Raw genomic sequence first — 23694 nt, 5'->3', positions numbered from 1 at the left:
TGAAATGTTTCTTCGGCAGAGCCAGGAAAATAATGACAGGCTCTTCCCTTCCTGGTCACATAGTGTTCACCTCAGGTACAGACGGTACAGGAGCATCCAACGTCCAACAGATAGACTCAAGTACAGTTTCTTCCCCTGGATCAAGGAATTATCCGATGTCTCTAAACTCTACCAGTTCATATTCACAACATCTTTAAGTGCAATATATATTCTGTGCAATAACAAAGAGGGAACTACTCTTCTGTTTTATTTTATTTATTGATTGTGTCATTATTGGGTTGTGTCTCGTGTCGGATTTTAAACTTGTTTTTATTTTTTTTTAATCAATTTGCACTGATTTTTAGAAGTAGCATCTCTAATTTCGTTGTACTGCTTTCTCTTGTACAATGACAGTACATTCTATTCTATTCTAATCTAATTCTGTCCTTGGTATTTGTTTGGATGTCTGCTTCTTTCAGCTCTGACCAAACAAACAGGCCGGGTCTGTCAGCTGCCTGACTGTTTGTAAAAGAGTAATAGAGTTAATGGATGGTTATTGTTTGTTTATGTGAAGTGTATTCATCCCTTTTTAAAATGTCTCCTGAGGCATCACCTCACTGCACCTGCTCCATTCTGCTGAACTGGAAAACCATCACTTTATTTGCTCATTGACTTCAACCACCATCTTCTTTATTATGAACTCATCCACGTTGCTTCATGTGATGCCGATGAATAAAAATGAATGAATGATGAGTCGATAAACCATTAAAGTAGTTTTGATGAATGCATGACGTTTTTCTACGTCATCACGTCGTCACGTAATTCCTGCGTTGTGTCCTATGGTTGTGTCTTGTCTCTCATTAAAGTGCTGCGTTCAGGTGCTGTAAGGAAAAAGGAACTTTACAATACGAGACATTTAAAAACAATAATCTAAAGGTGGAAACTTCTTAGTTGTTTGATTGTATTTATTTTAAATATATTATTTATTTAATTTTACTATTCTACAATTACATTCTTCAAGGAAATAAAATAATACCTCTTTAATAAAACATACCTATTATTTTATTTATAATGTGTTTTATTATTTTGTATTCTATTCTATTCTATTCTCTTCTCTTTACCTTTCTCTGTTTTTGGAGAGGACCGTGAAGGCAGCAAGTCAAACACGGGCACACACACACACCTACACGCACACACACACGCACACACTCACGCACACACTCCTCCTCTATCTTTAGCGCAGCGGTGGATTACCCAGTGCGCACTGTGGACAGACGGAGCTCCTGTGCGACCTGTTCGGCTTATTCGTGTCGCACGTCGCGCTGAAGCCCCCCCACTCCACTTCACGCCAAACCAGTCGACATATAGAAACCACACAAACCAGTGAGCCGCGATGGGGGAATGACAACAACCTCCGTGACCGTCTGCGGTTCCCCGTGCCCGAGAAGAAGAGCCCGAGGATGCTGCTGCTCTCCAGCCCGAGGAGCGGACCGCTGCGCCGGGCCTCGCTGCTGCTGCTCGCCGCGGTGCTGCTGTGTGTGGTCTCCGTCAGCTCTGGCCTCCCAGGTAATAACACACAACTCACACACTGACACGCACAACCACCAGCAGCACAACACAAACACAGCACGTCCGGAGAGTTCATGTCAGTTACACCGGAGTTGTTATGTGTTATAATAATAAACCTCACAGGGGCATGTTGGGCTGGTGACACACAGAGAGGACACACGACTCCTGGGTTTCTCTGAATTTGTGTTGTTGTAAAGATTGTCAGGTTACAACAAACAAGTCAGAAGCTTAAATACTATATTATATGTGTACTAATATTCGTTGGAAAAAGGAAAAGATAATGTAGTTTGCTCGGTGCGTTTCCTTGTATTCATCTATGATTGACAGCTTCAGAAAGCTCATAGGTTTTTACTGGTTTTGTTACTTTTACTTTGTACAAATGTTATGTAGTCAGTCAAAATATGCAAATCTACCTGCAATATATTACACATATTTTCATATTATATATTTTATATCTAACACATTTTTTACTCATACCTTTACTGTTTTTACTCTTCTACTTTTACTTTGTGTTTAATTTTATTGTACAGCTTTTCACATGCAGATATGCCTGCAATATATAAACATTTTTTTTTACTCTTATAAGCTTTTACTCTTGTTACTCTTGTACTTTTACTTCCTTTTCCATATATTTATTGAATAGCTTTTCACTTACTGCTGTAGTAGTATTCCAGAATATGTAGATCTGGCTCTCAATATATCACATGTATTTCATATTGTACATATTCTTATATATTTTTTTCAACTTCTACTTTTGCTGTACTCTTTTTACTCTTATACTTTATTTTATTTTAGCGTTTCACTTATTGCTGTAGTACAAATATATATAAGCACATCTGCCTGTAGTATATTACACATATCTTCATATTTTGATATTGTACACATTTTCTCTGCATTGTTACTCCTACTTTTACTCATACTCTTTTTACTCTTGTACTTTCTGTAGCTTATCACTTAATGCTCTTGTACTGTCGGAGTTTGTACCTGACCTTATGTGTTTTTATACTGCATTTATATGAGCTGTAAGTGAGCAAAACATTTATCAAAACATTACAATTATTTATTCATATTTTTCTCATTTGAGCAACTGGTTACTCTGGAAGCTGGAAATGGGTTCGAGCTCGTTTATGGGCACTAACATAACCAGTGTCCCAGCTTTAAAACACTGTGGGAGAACCAACAGCTGGACTGTCACATGTAATCTTTAGCCTTTATCTGACACACACACACACACACACACACACACACACACACACACACACACACACACACACACACACACACTTGACACACTTACCGCTTCGGCCTGCACACATATTTATGTGGACTTATAAATGTTAATAGTTTTTTTCATTAAAGCATCCATCCACTGTGCATGAAACCAAAAGGGTGCGCAGCTTCATTTTGCCCATTCACAAGAAAGAGGATGAACAGGATGGTGACGCAGTTTCCACCGTTTTATCTCTGACGGGGTAAATTTGAGAACTGCAATTGTCATTATCTCCTTTCTCGGGGCTGAGAAAAACAACAGTGTGAGAAGAAGAGGGTTTCGCTGACATAGTTTCTCAGTGTTGGAGGAAAGTCTTCATGTTGTGGCTGAGAGATGGAAACAGACAAAGCGTGAACGCTCTGATGAAAAGAATTATATTAAATTATCTGCAGTGATAGGATTCTGCTTGTGTGAAGGGGGTTGTGCTGACACCTGTTACATCTGAATGCATCTAGAGAAAGTATGTCAGTGTGTTTATGATGTGTTGAAATCACAAAACAAGGGTAAAAAACAATATTTATTTTACTCAAATGGGACATTGCTTCTTTGTAGCTGCATAGCAATGTTCCTAGAGTCATATCTACATTCCTTTTTTTATTAAAGATCATTAAATATATTGGCGGCGCTTGGAAAGCATCAAAAAGCGCAACCAGTGTTGCAGTGAGTCAGCTCTCTCTGGGCAAATCATGGAGTTTGGCAACAGCATGAAGAGCATAGCAGGTCAGGTGTTTGATCCAGCAAATATCCACACATCATCATGTGTAAATACAGGGAGCGTTTTCACAGAACACTGGGTTCTTGGAGAGGGAGGGAATCCAAAAATCTCCATAAAGCCAAATTAATTACAAAAACTGTGTGTATTAATTGCCTTCATTTGCAGAATTAGTTTCTTGATTTCAAGTTCAGTGGCGCATTTGGAATCGGGAGCACCAGAATATTCACTTTCTTCACGAATAAAACGTTTTCATTTGCATGTTCTTTCTCCGGAAAATGGCAAAAATGGCAAATTCTTTTGTGGAAATCACGTTTTTGTTTACAGCTCATCGACACCAACATCTGCCCGTCGATAAAAGCTCTGGAATCTTGTTTCTTTTCAAGTTGACATCTTTGTCAGCATCTTCTACGTGCATGAAACCTCTTTTTCGGACATATTCTTTTTGTGTTTTTTTTTGTTTTGTCTATTGTGTGTTAGAAACGGTGAAAAACTTCATCTGGTGTGTATCTCTGGAACTTTGTCGTTGACCAAACCCACATAGAAGCGGCCTTTTCCTCCACCAGGACTAAACTTTAAAGATTCCTATCTCGCACAAACACAGCTAATGGCTCCAGTGTTTTCCGGTCCCCTTTTTTTTTTTTGCCCTGCAGCAAAATTAGTCACCTGCATAGTAGTTGCAAATTTAGAGCACACACACACACACCAACCACTGAGTCCATGACCAAGCAGCGAGCCACATATAACTGGAGAATAAGTGCAGTTTACGTTTGTTATTAAAAGGCTGGTTGTGGGTCGAATAGCATTTTTTATTTCCCTTTGGGTGCAAGAATAGATTCTGCCTTTAAACTCATGAGAGCCGTCAAGTTGAAGTGGGTTTGAACTGTGCTCTGTTACAGTCAGTATTTATACCATCTCTAAAAGGCTTTGTCCTTGAATCTCTGTCAGGTTGAAGAAGAGTTGATGCTGCAGGGTCATGGAAAGACTTCAGGAAACAGAATATATTGTGTCTTGGCTGGAATGAGGAACAAGGCAGTGGTTTAACACAAAATCTGTAAAGAGAATAGTGAGACACGTCCACATTTATTCATATCTCCATTTTTCAGATTGTACTTTTGACTTCCTGTATATTCTTTTGGAACTCAGTGTTTCCAGGAAGTCATTTAGAAAAAGCACTTTAAAGATAACAAGTGGTCTGGTTTCAAATGGACCTGTGGTGTTGCTCCTGTGGTGTTTGTCGTCCAGTGTTGTGACAGAAAGGGGGAAATTTACCACCCGATCATGTGGTGGGACGCAACCATCGTGTTGAAATTACGCAGCGGCCAGGAAAGATGTGTTGGAGTCATTGCGGCCCCTGTTGTCTCAACTCAGCGGTCTCAGAAGAAAAAGGTGGTGAGCCAAGGTTTTGTGGCGGTGGCATCCTCAACCCACTGCTCCCAGACCCTCTCTGTTCTCTCTCTCTTGGCTTCTTCATCCGAGAGTGAGCAGTTGGCAACCGGAGCTCTGCAGGAAATGAGAGGCCCCACGACTAATCAACTTACAGATTGCTCACAGACATTTGTCCCCAGAGCACAGCAGAGTTTCAGCTGGAATGAAATACTGTGCTGCCTCAACCTCACCTGCCCTTTACCAGTCAACACAGCCAATTTACTGTGTCAACTGTTTGCATTCGTGCTGGATGTGCGTGAGTAGATTTCAGGAAAAGAGATGTGGCGTCAAGCACGCAGGAAGCAGGACGTGACATAGAAACTCTGCTGGGGAAATACCATATATTTGTGCGTCAACCGTTATCACCAAGGGCTCTCGACTCTCGTCTTCCACGTGTATGACTCCTCTTTTTTATCTTGACATGTGTTTTTTCAGTTTTGTGTCCATCGCATCCTAGAAACGTCATCAACACGCCCGCTCGCTTTCAGGGGGAATCCTCCAGTCATTTATCACAGGGGCTTACTCTGACTTTATCGGCAGTCTTTACTGACTCAGACATTTGCACACATACACATACAGCGTCTCTGGATATTTTTCAGGGGAACATCCGGAGTTCAGTGCACGTCTGAAAGCAGCTATAGCGAAATATTTGAAGTAGTCCCGTCCATTTCACAAAGTTGTTTATTCTGGTCATTCCTGTGAAAGGAATACTCAATAAATCGTCACGGGACCGCCAAGCAAACGAAATGAAAAAAGGTTAAATCAATCAGCTTTCTGCAGCAGCTTTCACTGATTTCCTGTTTGCTGCGGGGTGTGCTGCTCTGCTCCTCTCTCATCATAATGACACAGTAATCATCCCTAGTGTAACGCATTAGACCGGCCATTGTCTGACATGACATAAGTTATTGCCACAGAAAAGACGACTGACAGACGCAGCGGGCGATAAGGAAGAAGAGACACGACAGCACCGTGAGACTGCGAGAAAACAAAGAATTGATCCCTCTTGTTCTTCTACAAACCTACATTCCACTGAGGAAGAACCTCTTTCAATTTTTTGGCTCACTTCCTTTTCACCTTTATACACAACGCAACCATTCATATATTTCCTGCCTCAGCAGAGGGTGAGGTTGCGTGTGCCTACCCACACGCGGTACACAGGTGCTAGGTGATGCCCCATTTTCAACCCACGATGGCAGAAAAAATGTACACGTAGGAGTCGTTTCCTCTGATGCTGGTTTCTGGGAATTTTAATAATCTGGGTTGATGTTGCAGCTGTTTCCACTTTGTGTAAAGCAAAGGAGACCTAAATACAAATTATTATAATTCACAATTATCAATCATCAGTCAAGCCACTTCCTCTGTTTTTCGGAATCAGTTAGTTTATCGTCTCAAAATTACAAGAAAGGTTTTTCTGAACCAGAAAGATTTTTATCGAGATTGTTATCTTGTTACTTCAGAGAAACCTCCATTGAACTCATCACAACCTCTGTAATGTCATCACACTGATGCAAAGAATGATATAAAACCAGCTTGGAAAGAAATATTGGTGGAAAAAATTAAAGTGCAGGGTCAGAGGGCAGAAAGGAAAACTGACACTGAATAAACAGTAAAACAATGAACTCTCTGACGACGACAAATCCACATTGTCTTGACATAATATTGTCATATCACCTGATCCTGACTCCCATCGCACAGGAGCCGTGTTTGTCAGCTGATGCCAATGAAAACAAGGCATTGAAAGCAGGCTGCTTGGCATTTGTTTGATTTTGTCATTTGAGAGCGGTGCATGGTGAATAATCAGGAGCATGGACACACACGAAGACACAAATGTTCACACACACACACACACACACAAACACAACACACGAAAATGAACACTGTGTATCAAGTGAAGAGCGCCCGGCAGAAAGCGGCTTTCCACTTGATTTTAAGTGTTTGGCTTACTTCCTGTCTGCCATCGGAGGGTCAGGAAACGCACACAATGGGAGTGCACAAACCATTTCCTGCTTGCCCTCCCAATCTCTCCCTCACACAATTACAGAGCAGGGGGGTTATTGCATTGCATCTGAAGTACAGCTCGAAGGAGGCAAAGTGAGCGGTGACAAGATGCCTCCAAGTGTGTGAGTGTAGGTGTGCACCAGGCCGTGTGAGAACGCCTCTGTTTGCCTGCCAGTTCTTGCAGATCGAGCACACAGCCTGGAAACAGCAGCAGCAGCAGATGGTTGGTAAAGTCATTTTTCACTCGTTCCAAGGACTACTTTCTCAATCCCCCGTTGCATAATGTTTTTTTAACACACTTCTACCGCCTTCACCGATATACCAAATCCACCTAATATACTTCTGTGACAGGGTTGTTTAGTTGTTTTTAAACTTTCCCTCTGTCCATCTCCCTTTCTGTGTCTTGTTTTCTCCGTCTCCCCGATTGAGCTGCGTAATTAGCACCATGTGGGAGGCTGGTCGATGCAAGGCCGCCTCCTGTGGCAACTTCACATTCACTTCGGTGGCTCCTTTTGTTGTGGAGCTGCTTTTGCTGTCTGACTATCACGACGAGTGTGTCTTATCGGCTCACCTGCGTTTAGTGTAAGTGCTGTTATGTAAGGGTCGTTTTCACCTTTCATACTGGTTCACCTAAAGCGTTTTATTGCAGTGAAAAACGGTTTTCATGACAACAACAGGTGAGCAGCACTGAATGCAGTTTTTATTCGTCTGCAGCTCACTCTGCCTCGCATGTTCCTGGGTGTTTGTGTGTTTGTGTATATGTATGAGCTGGATGTGCGTGAGTAGAATTATTGCATCTATCCCTGCGACTGCAATAAGTTCCACCACGTTAACTTCCCACGTGATGAACAACAGATGAAGCGGTGACCAGAGGTGTTGAGATTCAAGCTGCATTATCATATTCAACAGTGCAGATATTTTAGAAAGTACAACGTCCTGCTGTTTCTTTTCCTTACAGGGCTTAAATGCCTCATTCTGTTTTGTTCTAGACGCCAGTGATTCCTTTCATATATATGAAATAACCAATGTAACATTCAACATCTTTTTGGATATAAGTTTGTAACATTACCAAGAGCAGTTTCAAACAGTTGATGTTGGAATCACAAAATAGATTTGCTGGTGTTTTTACATTATTTGCCTAGACAACATTTTAACAGTGGATATTTGACTTTGGTCCAAACTGTTGTTCTGACCAACCAACATGTAAACACACAGGCAGGAATCGGACATGAGTCTTCTGATCCTCGTGATGCGATAAGGTCAGATGGCTGTAGCTGAGACGTTGAAGGGTTGTTTGATCTGATCGGACCTGCACCTGAACAGCCTGTGATCCTCAGACAGTTAGCGGATCAAAGAGTCATAAAAAATAGACGATGGAATGATTTGACGACGGGAACCTCGACTGAGGGGAGGAGAATCAAAGGAAAGAGGGAGCTTGTAAGGTTGAAAGGTTTTTTATTCAGGGCAGAAGGCCTTAACGGTGTATTTTAGATGAAGGCTGCTATGTCTTGAGCCTTGGCTTGTTGTAATTAGAGGTGGCCTTGATTGTGTCGCTCATCCCTTTGTCGCATTACATAAAAATGAAATCTATAAAAAATAAAACACTGCATTAGATATCAGACTAAACCAGCAATTATGGCTGTGTGACAGTAGCAGGGCTCAAGAGACATGAGCTGATTCAGACATGTTTTCAATGTAAGAGGATGTGTGTTGTTTTTGATTTTGCATTGTCACGTGGCATCAACACGCACTAAATCGATAGAGATGAAAATGAATCTCTATTGAAGTGACATACTCAGACAGATGGATGGATGGATAGATCAATTATACATAGATGGATGGATGGATAAGTGGATGATCTCTTGAGGGAAATGGAAAGAAAGACACGTGGCAGGTAAAAATAGAAGCCACGGCAGCTGAAGGAGGAGATTGGTAATAAAATCCAGGAGTGAGAATCGGGAATAAGGGGCAATCTGTAAGCACGTTGCCCTCTCAGGGACGTGGAATAACTTGGCAACGAGGGCGAGCGGATGACGCAGCAATTAAACTTTATAGAGGCGACAGAGTTGTTGGTCGACCATGGGAGCAGAGACAGATGAGGTCAATAAAGAAGAAGCAGCAGCAGTGAAGAAAGACACCGAGGGAGTTGTCCAACTGTGTGTTAGTGCTTGTGGCACAAAGTAAAAGGAATTAGCTCTTTCTACCCACTGATGACTGCACAGTGACTAAACCGCTGGCTCTCGGCCACATGACGTTTCGCAAAAAACGAGAAATGCTCATGATTTGCCGTCACCAGGCAGAGCAAGAAAAACAAGGCATCTCAGATTACACCAGCGTCACCACACCGCTCGCTCCCCCGGGCATCAGACCAGTCGGTGACATCAGAAAATGTGGATGACGCGGGGGCTCATCTCCATGTTTGTGGATTTGGCTGTTTTCATGGTTGTGTATGTGGGGTTTGTGTGTCCTAGTATTTCTATTGTTGTCTGTGCTGTTTCACACTTGTTTTTATCTTAATTGCAGCAGGGTTTGTGTAATATAGAGATTAAATCCTCATCATTTATCCAAATGTACGACAAGTAGGTTGCTGGTTTGAATTTTGGAGATAAAAATGTAATGATGGTTGGATAATAACCGTGTATACTGTAAGTACGTGTGCACAGGTAGAGGATGCACATGAAAGTCCTCCGTCCCTCCTCCACCTGCTCTTCATCTCACCAACACTCGCTCTCTGCACATGTGCTCCGTCAATGAAAAGTCACGTTTCCTGATATCACAGGCCTCGTTGCCATGGAGGTCGTAGAGATTTCTCCGATACGCCGATCACTTGTCGTGTGTAATCCTCCACTCTGATGTACCAATTAAAAGAAAATCAAGTGGAGACGGGAGGAATGTCTGTTGAGAAGTTTTTACCTCCACCAAGGAAGTTATGTTTTCACCCCTTGCAAAAACCACTTCACAAATCACCACGATACTTGGTGGAAGGATGTGTTATGGGTCAGGAAAGTACTTTTTAAAGTTTGCTGCAGATCCAGGTTTGTTTTCAGTTTCTTTAACCTTGCAATTCATGGCGTTTTTTAAAGTTTTTGTGAATATGACCGCAAATACCGCATAACCGCTGGGCTCCACTTGCCCTCTACTTCCAAACCAGCCTTCGTACGTGGTGTATCTCAAGCTGTGTGTGTGTGTGTGTGTGTGTGTGTGTGTGTGTGTGTGTGTGTGTGTGTGTGTGTGTGCGTGTGTGTGTGCGTGTGTGCGCCTGGATACAGTGTTTGGACTCCCCAGTTTGTGTTAAACTGGCAGTAATCAGATGAAGAGCTTATCTAACCTGGTTGCAGGCAGATCTGTCTGAGAGCAGCCGTGGCTCACTCTTTACTTTGGTTTAACCTGACCTGTATTGACACAGAGGTGGAGCTCGCCTCGTTGCGAAACGCGGAGAATAATTCAAATTGTAATTTTCTTACCGTCCAAACATTGTTTGTCCTATCTGACAAAACCTTACCCAGATGGAGGGCTTGATAACTTCACAGCAAATGTTTAAAGAAGCTGTGATGTAACTCAGACATCTGATTCCTGAATGGAGCAGACACCTCCACTGATGAAAGGAGTGTCTGTTATGAAGGTGAATCATCTGTAATTCTGAGGCATTTTCATAAGACGTCATCCCACACAAAGCCTGTTATTCAATTGTCTCGTGAAAAGCGTAGTTTCTGTTTGGCAGCAGTGTGGCGGGGATACTAATGAAACTCTCTCTCTCTCTCTCTCAGCCGCCCATAAATGCCCTCACCATATAGACTGTGCCAAAGAGGGACGCCACTTCTGCAAGCCGGGCTCCTCCCGCTGTGGCCCCTGCCTCTCCCCGCTGCAGGAGAACGAGGAGGGAAGCTGTGTGGAGAGGAGGAGGCACCATCAGCCTGGTAAGGAGGAGGAACTGCACACAGAAACACACTCGAATGACGCTGCAGTCGTGCCATAGACAAACTCACGCTGAAGAAAGGAGGCTCAGAGAAAGCAACTATTACCAGATCTCCTGTCTATAACACAAATAACTCGATAGGTTGAGGTAATTTTACGTGAGATAAATAAAAAGGATGCAGGAGTGTTTCAAGGGACTTTGGGGGCCCCAGGCAAAAGAGATCTGGGGGGGCCCGATGTCGATCCAAAGCGAACTCAAGAAACACATGAGACCAAACCGCATCATTCCAACTTCAAAAGATTCTTCTGCCACAATCCTTTTTCACTGTTTTCTGACGTACAGACCTTTTTAAAATGAACATTTTCATTTAAAAAACACATAATGTTACACTTCATGACTTGTGTGTTTGATGAATGAAACTTTCCTGACTTCACCCTCAGTTCCAGTGAAATCACTTTGGTGATGTTTAAATGAGAGCTGGAACATCTGCTTCTCTCTGGTCGTAACTAAGTGCATGTACAGATGTCAGTCTTTCTCTCTCTTCGTGTTTTTACATCTTCACTCCTCCTTGTCACAGTCTCTTTTATCTCAGTTGATCTCTGTATCTCTTTTCCGTTCCACCCTCTCTCTCTCAATTGCTTATTGATTCTGCATGTGCTCTCGTCCTCCTCCTCCTCCTCCTCCTCCTCCTATCAATTTGAGCTTCATGTCTTTCTTTCCGCTCCCTGTCAGTCTGTCATAAAAATATATATATATATTTCTGTCTTTTGTCTGTCCATTGCTCTTCTATCTACATCCTGTGTCCTCTCCATCTATATCTCTGAGAACCACTGATCCTGTGTGGGGGTTTTTTTTAATCCGCCCCTGCCCCTGCTGTGTCTGCAACACACACACACACACACACATGCACCACCCCCACACACTGCCAGCTTTAATCACTTAGATGACATGCATCTCTCTCACTCACTCTCTCTTTCTCTTGCCCTTCGCCTCCATCACTGCATCCAATGCAAGAGCCAAATAAATCGTATCGTTCCGATTTCCACGGCATGGCATCGCACTGGCCGCATGCACGCGGCACTCCAGCAATTAGAGAGAGAAAAATAAACATCTTGTGTGTGTTTGAGTTCAGCTGGCTTTCCTCTGTGTTGATGTCTGTTGGCAGGCACGTGTGTGTGTGTGTGCGCGCGCGCGCGTGTGTGTGTGTGTGTGTGTGTGTTCTCTGTAGGATTAATAATTTAGATGGGTCTGCTGCTGGAGAGGATACAGTACGGACTTGGCTCAAATTGTTGGTGGCAGCACCAGAGATTGACGTAATTTGAGAAAGGTCACATCATGTAGAAGAAGAAGAGAGGAGGTTTTTTTTGCACTACACTCAGATTGATGATAAATTCGGTTTTAATTGGTCTGTGGATTGTTTGTATCTTGCATCGTATGAAGACGTTAACTATCACATGTCTTGCTGTTGTGTCTGTGTGTGTGTCTGTCTGTGTGTGTGTGTCTGTCTGTTTGTGTTTGTTGTTGTGAATCCAGCAGATCTCAGGCCTCAGATAAGCTCCCTAAAGTGGTTACATAAACCCCCGACAGACCACAGAACACGGGGATGCACATTGGAGACACACATGCACGCAGAGTGTAGATACACAATTTCTCCCGTTTCACTCCCATGATAAAACCGTGTTTGGAGTGGTTGGTTTGTCAGCGTGTGTGGGGGGGGGACTATGAGTGCATTAAAACACAATTAACAGCTGCAGTCCAGCTGCTGCCTCGGTGGTTTGGCAGCATTTCCGAGAGTAAATTACAAATCTGAAGTCACTCTGTTGTCACTTCAGAGGAAATACAGTGGCTTTGTTTACATGGCTTAACATCATGTTGGCTGAAATTTCAGAGTCCTTGTTAAAGCGTCACAAATACACATTTCAAAAATTTGAATTTGGAATGATGCACGTGAATCTCTCACTCTCTGTCTCCCGTTGTATTCCTTTTTATCTTGTTCACACTCAAACATCCGCTTAAGCTTATAACTACCTTTAACTACCAACCTCAAATTTTCCAGTTTATATTTTTGAGAAATTTGGCAAACTATCTCTGACTGAGGAGTCAAATTGACCTAGGGTCATGAAATCATCCTCGTCGTGTGCAATTTGCATGAAATCATATTCCTGAACGTAGTGTGTGAGACTGTATGTTTATGTAAAGCACTTTAAATGGCCATTGTGTCTGAAATGTGATACATAAATAAATTTGCCTTGCCTCTATTAACAGGGCTTAGCCACAATGCTGCCTCTGCTGGCTGCCTATAGTAGCTGCACTGAGTAAATGGGTCATTTGCATCTGGGTTATGACATGTTTTGGTCCATTACCAACTTTAATGGCCGAGTACATTACACCCACATGTTATAAAAAATAGTTTTGACATTTCCGGTATCACTGTGATATTAATAAATACACTCTCAGTCTGATAGGGGTCATTTATGGATGATCTTTGCTCCCTAATGAGTAGCAGTGTAAACTCACTTAAGATTATCTCGCCCCAGAACACTTGAGATGCAGGGAATCAAACCACCGTCCTTCAGGTTAGTGGACGACCCGCTCTACCGTCCGAGCCACAGCAGCCCCAATCAAATCAATCATTGAAGAAACAGTGGAACTACAGTTTTGCTCCACTAATCAATGATCAGAGTCAGACAGGGCTGGTGTTCAGCTCTCTCTTCCCTTCAGTGTTGTAACTTATTATAGTTTCCGGTACGTTTTAGGAATTCAAAGATAGTTGCGCTGACTGGAAATCTGTCTTAAGGTTTCACATTTCCAGTCCTGAGAGGATGAGAGTTCACGGCAGAGGAATTAGTGAGGCAGGCAGCTCTTTTTATTGCAAGTAGGACCTGCTTGTGTTTGTCATGGAGGTGTGCACTGCCATTGGTAAACATACAGTATGCCTCAAAGCCAAGTCCTTTGCTCTGAAGACGCATAAACACAGTGAGCAAGATATTGACATGCTGTTAAATTGGTCTGTCTCTTCCTGTGGAACCATTTATGTAAGATAACGTGTTTAGATGACATTAAAATACATGTTAAGAGGCAGAGTTTGTTAATAAGACACATTCTTTTTTTGAGTCAAGGAACTCATGATGAGTAGGGTTCCATCAATGATGTCCAACAAACATGTAAGTCAGCACTTTATGCGTAAATTATTGATGTGGGCGTAAACACACTCATAACAGGGAATTCCCTCCACCGCAAATGATCTGTGGCAAAATCCAGAGTGGTGGTTTTTGAAGAATTTAATTTAGAGATTCAGCAGGAGATGGTGAAGCTAGAATCGTCATGACATATACATTGAGCTGAGAGTGTTTCAGACAAACTCCCTCTATATTAATATTGTTGACAGGAGAGAGTTTAATCTGTATCATCTCTATGAGGATGGTAGAAACCATAGAAGATGTTGTGTTTTCCTCTGGAGTGAGACTGTGCGATATGAGCAAAGTCTCATTTCCCGAGAGAGGTCATATGATATCCTGATATCGATACCTCCAATTCCATTATCAGAATTCTCAGCCCTACATTGTGACGCTGGCGAAATCCTCCTGAGAGTCTGGGGTTGGTTTAAATCTGTTTTTTGGGGCCCAGTCGGCTGCATCAATATAATTTTTTGTTATGTGTCAAACTTTTCAGACCCAAACAACATTCAGGCGACAAAGGGAGCACCTCTTTACCATACGAGCTTCTCATCTTGTTTTGGTTTGGTCCTTTTCCTGTTTGAAATTACCCTGTTCACTCTCCTCAGTGGTTGGTTGCTTGTGTTGACGGAACAAGGCAAAGTGCGCCTCAAATTAAAAATATAGTACATAAATGACCGATAATAGCCGACTGGTAAATACTTCCCAAAACATAACAGCATTGTCAGTATGAGGACTTATTCCATGTTAAAGCTCAGGTGTATAACTTCATACCTGACTGTACTTTCCCTGCTCTTACCTGCTGGTCTCTCCTCTGTATTCACTGATGGCTCTAACATGGGGATGAGAATAGGGACACCTAGTGGTGTCATTGTGTATATCTTAAATTACGAGAAGACAGATTTGGAAATGATTGATAGTGAATTAGACAAACAGTAAATCATAATGAAAAGGTTAACTGCAGACATTAAGGAAGCACTTCTGCCTAATCTGTAGTGAGCGCCACTAAATATTTGAGTGGGAGGAGAAAGTTGAAAAGCGGCTTCTCATTTGTTGTTTTTGTAATATTCTAAAGAGCTGTCAATGAAGGAACAACAGACGCTGTGACAGCTGTTTTTTTAAGTTACAGGAATATTTGACACAAACAAACTGAGAAATGAAATCAGATCGTTAAACTGATGCAAAACCAAACAACAAATTCAGTCATCAAACAATTTAATGGAGGTTATTTACCCTTTGGGTTATAGAATATTTTGCCAACAGATAATACTGCTGTTTTAATAATTAACATATTATATCTATGGTTGTTGATATTAATCCCAGTATTTATGCTGTTCCACTTAAAGACAAAAAGTATAAATAAACAAATGAATAAATAAATGTAGAAAGAAATACATGAATAAAGAAATAAATAGACTGTATTTATGTATTTGTTTATTTATTCGTTTATATTTACGTCATTTTTTTCCTACAGATTGTAACTATATACAATAATACGCTTTGTGCCTCTAATATTGAATTGAATATATTACAATATATGATTACCATATATGCTAAGCACTACTTTTTAAAAAAATATTTACCTTATTGAAATGATGAATATTGATATTTTTAACCATTATCATTTGATTTTGGTCATACAGAACGAATTAAAATTGAACGTGTTCATCAGCTCTTGACACTGGCAGCTGACGTAATGTGTAACAACCTGAAAACGCAGTAAAACATTTACAGAATTTTACTGCACACATTTTTTCGTCGTTCCATTGGTTTGTGCGTTCATTTTTAAAACAATGACAAAGGCAGGTGGGAATGTTTATTAAAGGTTAGAATGTCGCTGGTCAGATTTCTCATATTGACTCAAAGCTCTGTGCGTTCAGCTGTGACTAACTTTCTTATAGCAGGTGGGAGTCACAGTCACGCTACACATTTTAACTGTGTGATGCTGCCTTATATAAATAAATCTTTGTTACACTCAAACTGCTTCTATTACCAAGTGGTGTAAATCATGTTTAGACTGACCTGTATTTGTCCTCTACATGTGCCATGCATTACCTTCCCCACTAGAGGGCAGCAGGACACGCTTGAGTATAGATCAATAATCAACGAGTAGGAAGACAGTCTCAGTGAGGGAGGGGATTTAAAAAATATACATGAGACATTTTAACTAGTATTTGGCTTTAGCACAATCTGTCAATTTACAGAAAATACTTTTACTTACTTATAAACAATTTTTTTTTACAGATTTTTAACTGGTTGCATGTTTAGGTAGTTTATTGTCTACAGTTTAAAGCATCTGAAATAATAGATTTCATCATATTCAAAAAGTTAAATAGTTATTATTTGTATTTTGTCAGCTGAGGTCATTTTTTGGTGTTTCTGTCAACTTGTGGTCGACGTGACAACTCATGGATTAAACTAAGTTAATGAATTATTATTAATAGTGATCAACAGACTACACAGCGATTCAGGTAATCATAGTTCTGAACCAATATCAGATGAAAATATCTTAATAATAATGTTCCTAATGATCTCCATTGGTTAGTGTTCTTTGGTTTGGTTGTATACGACTGATAAGACTGATACACATTCACAAAGTCTCATCTAAAACTGTTTAAACTCATCCGAGGTGGTTTCTCTTTTTCTTTAGATTCTTTTTTAGTGTTGGAATAAACCGTGTAATCACACCACAGTGCATCCTGCCATTTCTACTCAAACCACACCGATACAACATCGGTGAAATCAGTGTGGTGTCTGTCTTTGTTGCAACACAGGAGAGAGCTGGGGGTAGTGAAAGTGTAGTGTGTGTGTTCCTGCATGGGGTTTCAGGGGGAGGAGGAAGAAACGTGAATGGTTTTTAAGTGGGAAAAGAGAACGGCACAGATGTGTGTGAGCCACAATCCCTGTTGAGATGTTTAGTGTTTGTTTGTTGTACCCGGCAGCCCCCTGGGAGCCTCTCAAGAGGTTATGGGTCATTATCGAGCTGGTGACAAAACTCTCTTACACAAGGAGAGGTGTGCGTGCTTAGGCAGTGTGTGACAAACTACACACGTTCACACACGTTCACACAATTCACACCTTTGTCATGTGATTTATCAACTTGATCAAGCTGTTTTTAAATCAGTCCGCTCCTCGGAAGCATCCCCAGTAAATCTCTCCTCTTTCCCCCGAGTCACCTCTAGAATTTAAACCTGCATTCGCGCACGTTCCTGGCGAGTGCTCGGCCTCGGTTGGAGCTCTCTCGCCACCTGCAAAGTACAGATGGTGCGTCCCGCCTCCGCAGACACCTGCTATGAAGTGCACTAAATGGCCATTAGTTGAGGGGGGGGGTAAGAAAATAACAAAGCCGCCAGTGAAAGTGCTGGCATGTCATATCATATACACATTAGCCCGGCCAGATGGCCAGCCTGCTGGAGGGAAAGTGACACTGTAATCATTAAAAGTCGTGTAGGTGGTTTGTAATCATTTGTATTAACACATTAGTTTAGATATTTTTAATGGTGTTTATCATTTATGCTTCTTACTTTTGGTTTAATCACAATGTCAAACAATCAACTGCACAGATACTGGTCCAGAAAGGTTTTAAGTCCCAAAAAAATTGTTTTTAATGTCAAGCACCTTTAATTTTCCTGCAGTTTCCCTGATCTAATACCTTCAGCCTCACGAGCTTCCAGTTCAAACCTCTGTGATTTGATATCTGATGTAATGCAGGGTCATGTCTTAGAGGGGAACAACACTTTGATCGCCTCCATTAACAGCGAGCTATGGGCTCTATTGTGAGCGCGGTGACTCGAGCTCCGTGAGGCAAAGGTTTGGCTGATTGCTCCTGCCCCCCCTGCTGTGCTTCCTCCCGTGGCCACACACACACACACACACTATCGTCTCCCTGGTGACCACGACAGCGCTGCAGGAATGTGGCTCGCTGTCTGGCCTTAAGGGCTGTTAACAACAGTTTAGTATTGTCCCCTCTCTTTTTAACCAGTCCACAAACAAACAAGACACATGGGCACACTCCCCGTCCATCACTTCAGAGACAAGGACCTGAAAAAGACATGTTGAGAATAGACATGTATACATCTGCCTTATACAGCTCTCTCTCTCGCTCTCACTCTCGCTCTCGCTCTCATTCTCCTTTCTTTGCACACAATAGGCACAAGTTATATACAGTCATGGATTTGGACAAGACTCAAAATTATTCTATCCAGATATACAACTGACAACATATTAATCAGTTTATTTCTTTTTTTCATTGTTTTAAGTTATTTTTTGGAGCCAGAACTGCGAAAACTAAATCTCAAGTTTCTCTGTTGTGAGGATTTTCTGCTTTTCTTTATTGAATTTGATCGTAAAATAAATGATACTACTGCTCAATCTTCAGGATATTTCCAAAACCAAAGGATTCATTTAAACATTAATTGGCAGATCAATCATTAGAATTTCATCATAAAAAGACCAAATATATCTACCTCTAAAAGAAAAAACTCTACTATCTAGTAGAGTGGGCGCCCCGTAACTAGAGACTTGAGCTCTCCTGCATTGACCACAGGTTCGATTCCGACCTGGCCCTATGCTGCACGTCCTCCCTCACTCTCTATCCCCATTTCACACTTTCTCTGTCCTATCAGTAAAGGCAAAATTCTCCCCAAAAAATTGTAGTTTGTGTTTTGCCCTGGTTTCTGTGTTGGTGATGCATGTGAAGTTGCTGTCGGTGATTTTTGTATCATGTGTATACATTGTCCATTAAAGCTAGTTTCATTGTAGAAGTTAAAGTTTGAATCTCGTTTGTCTTTTACAGTGACTTTCAACCCGGACCTGGACAGAGAGATTGATTTTCTTGAGTCTGTCCTCGAAAAACAGGAAGTGACAGAGATCAAAACTCCAAAGAAGCAAATCCAACATCCTGGTGAGAACCAAGAGAACGATGTTCGAAATCTATATTTAAAATGAGTCAGAAACGTATCACTTCCTGTTTAAGTTCAGTTGTTTTACCTCAATTCAGTTTTTGCTGAATAGAATAATGTTTTTGTGCGGTTGTTGTTGCTTTTTGCTGCTTTGAAACCGGAACCTCTCTTGGCTTTTTCACCTGATTATAACTCTGTCTCCTCTCACTCTCTCAGCTGCCGTCACCTCCCAGTCAGATGTTCAAAAGAACGAGACAGATGCCTCCAAACAGGAGCAGAAGAACCAGGCGCTTATTGAAAGAGCGCATGCTGTCACCGCTGCCCCAGGCCCCCTCTCTGACCCACCGGCCCCCCAGCCCAGAGTCAGTGGAGCTGAGGGCCGAGCGGTTCCCTCGTTGGTCCCAGCACCCAGGAATGACATGATTCTCGTCAGTGAGTACGACTCGATGCCCTAAACACAGCGACACCTCAAGATGAACATAAGGGCCAAATGCACTGAAATCAGCAACGATGAATTTACTCAATATTCACTCTTACACCCCCTGTTCCCCTTTCCTTTCTCCAATTTGTTTGTATCGCTGTGCAGTTCTGATCTCGCTGTCTGTCATTGTTGGCCTCGTGGCAGTGATCCTGGCAACTGTCTGTTACATCAAGTAAGTCTGAACACATCGAGACACAAGTAAAGCAAGACAAGGATTATTTTGGTCTACAACACACGACCAACTTTTTAAACCACATTAGGTAAAAAATTTGCTGATAAATACCAAAAAACGGTAAATCTGTCTGATTTTGGCAATTAGCTAAGTGGAAAATCCGGATGTTCACCTGAAACTTTCCAGAATTGCTGCAAGTAGCAACAGAAATGTCTGAGTGAGCCCATGTGAGAATTCTGCAGAATAAGAAGAGCATTTTAAAGCATTAAACTAAGGTTTTTCTTCCATTTTCTTCCAGTTTTATCTATAAGCCTACATAGTGATTACAAGTGTATGAGTCCATTGGCTTTTCATGTATCATCATCATCTGTGAGTTGAAGTTCCAGGATTTTTTGAGGTCAGATGCAGGGAACAAGCGTCAGTATTGCGTGAGACTCAGATCAATCATGTCCCCTACAGGACAGAGAAAGAAGCGCGTCTGGTAGAGAAGGTCGACTACCCTGCTTTCAGTGGGCCCAGCGCGCCCCCTGCCCCGGACACAGGCTCCTCGGTAAGCAAACGGCTCCTACATCATGAAGTTATTATTATTTTTAGCGCTTGCTGTCTTTCCACTTCTCACTACTACTTCTTCTTTTTCTTCTTTTGCAATAACCCCGAGATATTTCAAGTTTCATTCACACACACAACTGTTTCTTCTGTTTTCACCCACAGATGGGAGATAAGACTCTGGCCCAAAATGCTCAAATGTATCACTACCAACATCAGAAGCAGCAGATGCTTTCGATGGGAACGTGAGTTTTTTCTTTTTCTTCACTTTCTCTCTGTCTGTCTGTCACGTCTCCCTTTCCTGTCTCTCACCACTGATAAAGTGCACACTGAAGATTTTTAACCACCTTGAGTACTCTATGCAAAACCTCAGATGTATTTTGTGTTTTCGTCAGCAGTCACAAACCTGAACAAAAAGTCATTGACAACGAGGTCACATCAGACGAGGAAGAGGTGGGAGGAGACTTCACAGTATACGAGTGTCCTGGACTTGCACCAGTGGGTAGACGCACACACACACACACACACATTCGTATAAAACTCATCTTTTTGGGGGTTTGTTTTATGCCTTTTCTTTCCCCTCCTCGACAGACTGGAGAGATGGAAGTGAAGAACCCTCTGTTTGATGACTCCACTCTTCATTACCAGGGGAATGACAAGTGAATGCTGAAGACTGAACACATTCACATGTAACCACACACACACATGCAGGCATTATAGCCATTTCTCTGTAAGACACCACTGATCCTGGCAGAGGATGGGGTTTATAAAATTGATTATTTTCCTGTAGGCCTTTTTACTATAATCTACCCCGACTCTAGCTTTTAATACAAATGTACGCTGGGTTCCTTTTTAATTTATTTCTGACTCTGTTTCCTGTCTTTTAACTTATATGCTCCCCTGCCCCCAGGTTTGTCCCTATAGGTGTTCTGTCCTATTTATGTGTTAAAGTCTAATTTTAAACATCCTCCTCGCGTTCCTTCATCACTTTCCTTCATTTCTGCAGCTATTTCCAAAGAATATGACACAAAAGCAAACATAGGAACATCACGGACACACACATACGTAGGTGAAGCTGGAAACCAGGGGCCCTCCCTTGCATTTCGTCCTGCATAGCTAATGTTTCCTAACAGATACCAAGGAAACTACAGAAAAGCTGATACTTCTGTAAAAGCTCCCTAACACAAACAAGGTTAAGCTTTGAGAATGTTACCAGTGGTGTTGCTAATTCCATGTCATATAAGCTGCACATAAAGATTTTAAGATGATAGAATATAAATATATATATATATATAAATGAAAATGAAGTACTTGATGATGTCTGTGTGCATGGTTTGACTGTACCGTGTTTAAATCATGGCAAAGCTTCAGCGGGTTACTCTCTGCCTCCGGTTTGTACGCATCCTGTCGACGGAGGAGGAATGTACAGTACAAAGTGACTTCTCAGCACTTGAATGAAATTTTGGAGACAAACTATACTGATGGATGTGTAGGTGGTAAATATCACTCTCTTGTATCGTCCCTCTTTCCTCTTGTCGGTACCAAGTTAACCTCGTGCTGCAAAATGTACATACGAAGAGTGAAAGCGTTCACCTTTTCTAGACATTTGTACATGCAGACCAAGGAAATAAAACTTTTTACCACACGTGAAAATTACTTTGTTTTAACTTTTCTTCTTTGTGTTATTCGCGGTTTGCATCCAGTAGATTTAAACTGTTTTGGGACATTTATGAGAAGGGGATGTTAGGGAGAGAGATCCCTGGGCAGATTCATACTGGCGACATTGCGGTTCACTTATCCCCCAGTACAACGTAATATGGCCGTTCTGTGCATTCTGATTAAAAATCAAGTCATGAATAAGACAAGAAATAACAATAAAACTCGGGTTCAATACCTTTGTTTTTTGTGTACACTGCAGCAATTTGGGTCTAAGATTATATGTAAGTTGTGTGTGTGTGTGTGTGTGTGTGTGTGTGTGTGTGTGTGTGTGTGTGTGTGTGTGTGTGTGTGTTGGGGAGGGGATGGGACAGTGTTGTGTCCCCATTGAGCCACACAGGGCCATTAAAGCCCTTTGTGCCGGTGCACAGTGGAAGGAAGGCAGCCATTGGCTGGCAGATGAAAACCTTGAGCGGGTGGAGGGTCGCTGAAGGTGGGTGCCAAAGGCAGGGCCGTTAGGAAGAAAATCAAGAAGCCATCAGACTTGTTTGTGGGAGACGATTGTTCTGCTCAACAGGATGGGCGGCACTTAAATTCCAGTCTTATTATATCCTCAGTCAGGGTCGAGTGGCTGAGATTTCCTGCATATTTGTTCCCTCCTAAATATGAAAATATTTACAAATACACAAAACATACAAAATACACAAATAATGAGTGAAAAAAATCACTTAGGAAAATGGGGATCCCACCCAACCCATCCCCCGGATCCAGCACACTGATACCTACTGAACATCACTGCAAAAGGTCCTTGAGGTTCAGTGATACAGTGAGTATCAAGTCTCTATACCCGATTCCTTTGCTTCGTGAATTCTATGAAGGACACAACATCCTGCTACGTCATCTGCATCAACGCGTGGCAAGAGAACCATCGTTTCCAGAGTTCTTGTAACGAAGACACCAGTTTTACAGGATTTTTTATAAATTAAACTTCACAGAAGGACTTTTATGACACCCTCTTGCATTGCCTAATGAAACTGTTTCATCTTGAGATGACAAGTGCAGTTAAACAAAGTGTTTATGTATAAACACATGCATCCTCGAGAAGAATGTCAAGAATGTGAAGGAGAAAAGGGAAATTAAAGAGGCAGAAAGGGTGATGTACTGGGAAAAACTTTCTCACAATTTAAAGATGAGAGACTGAAACCGGAGCCGGGGGATGTGACAACACATTAAACTACGGTCACCATTATTTTCTAGATTGAGGACAATGTGTTTATCACAAAGTCACAGTCACTAGAGCACATTCCTCTGCCAAGGCCCAACAGTCCCATCAAATCCCATCAATCTGCATATTTCACACACTCATAGATATCAGTTCCCTGAATATGTCTGATCTCCGTCCAGAACCATGAATTATTCTCAGGGGAAATCAGTAATATAGTTGACAGAACACCTTTCCTGGATCTGCAACATTTAATGGGTTCCTCCGTCGGTTATGCACCAACCCCTTTACCAAAGGTCATGGAAAGTGTTATTTGGCTTAGTCTTAAATGTCAAAGTTCACATCTCATATCTCATATCTCATATCTCATATCTCATATCTCATATCTCACATGCAACACGTTTCTTGCAAAAAGGAACTTGCACGCCCACTATGAATTTCCACTAAATGCACAGGGTGCTTAGAAGAAGAGTTCGTGGAACGCAAACTGAATATCCCTTATTTGAAAAATGACTGTGAAACTGCAGCCTAACACTTTGAGGGTTATTTTTGGTCACGTCAGAGGTGCAGAGATGTCTTGTGTCTGGTGTGACTGGTTGTCGTGTGCAACACAATCACTCTGCTTCAACCGTCAGGCTTTCTTCTAATTCTTTATCTCCCCCCACCCC

At 41.8% G+C, this 23694-nt stretch overlaps 1 protein-coding gene across 2 annotated transcripts; it reads left to right on the top strand.

Annotated features, from left to right (window-relative positions):
- The first annotated feature begins 1179 nt into the window (after nucleotides 1–1179).
- npdc1a (neural proliferation, differentiation and control, 1a) lies at nucleotides 1180–21801 on the top strand. 2 transcript variants are annotated; one of them, XM_035141532.2, is made up of 9 exons: nucleotides 1180–1545; nucleotides 10724–10873; nucleotides 18844–18951; nucleotides 19166–19381; nucleotides 19536–19602; nucleotides 20062–20152; nucleotides 20314–20393; nucleotides 20544–20646; nucleotides 20740–21801. In XM_035141532.2, exons 1-9 carry the CDS (start codon nucleotides 1440–1442, stop codon nucleotides 20809–20811), a joined length of 993 nt encoding a protein of 330 aa, XP_034997423.1. In that variant the 5' UTR covers nucleotides 1180–1439; the 3' UTR covers nucleotides 20812–21801. The 2 variants fall into 2 exon arrangements, with proteins under 2 accessions (XP_034997423.1, XP_034997424.1); XM_035141533.2 differs by having other exon boundaries at nucleotides 1181–1545; nucleotides 20547–20646.
- Nucleotides 21802–23694: the final 1893 nt, after the last annotated feature.

The sequence above is a fragment of the Hippoglossus stenolepis genome, chromosome 18, assembly GCF_022539355.2.
Source record: "Hippoglossus stenolepis isolate QCI-W04-F060 chromosome 18, HSTE1.2, whole genome shotgun sequence".
Lineage (NCBI taxonomy): Eukaryota > Metazoa > Chordata > Actinopteri > Pleuronectiformes > Pleuronectidae > Hippoglossus > Hippoglossus stenolepis.
The sequence above is the reverse complement of the archived record's forward strand: the minus strand, read 5'-3'. Positions and strand labels throughout refer to the sequence as shown.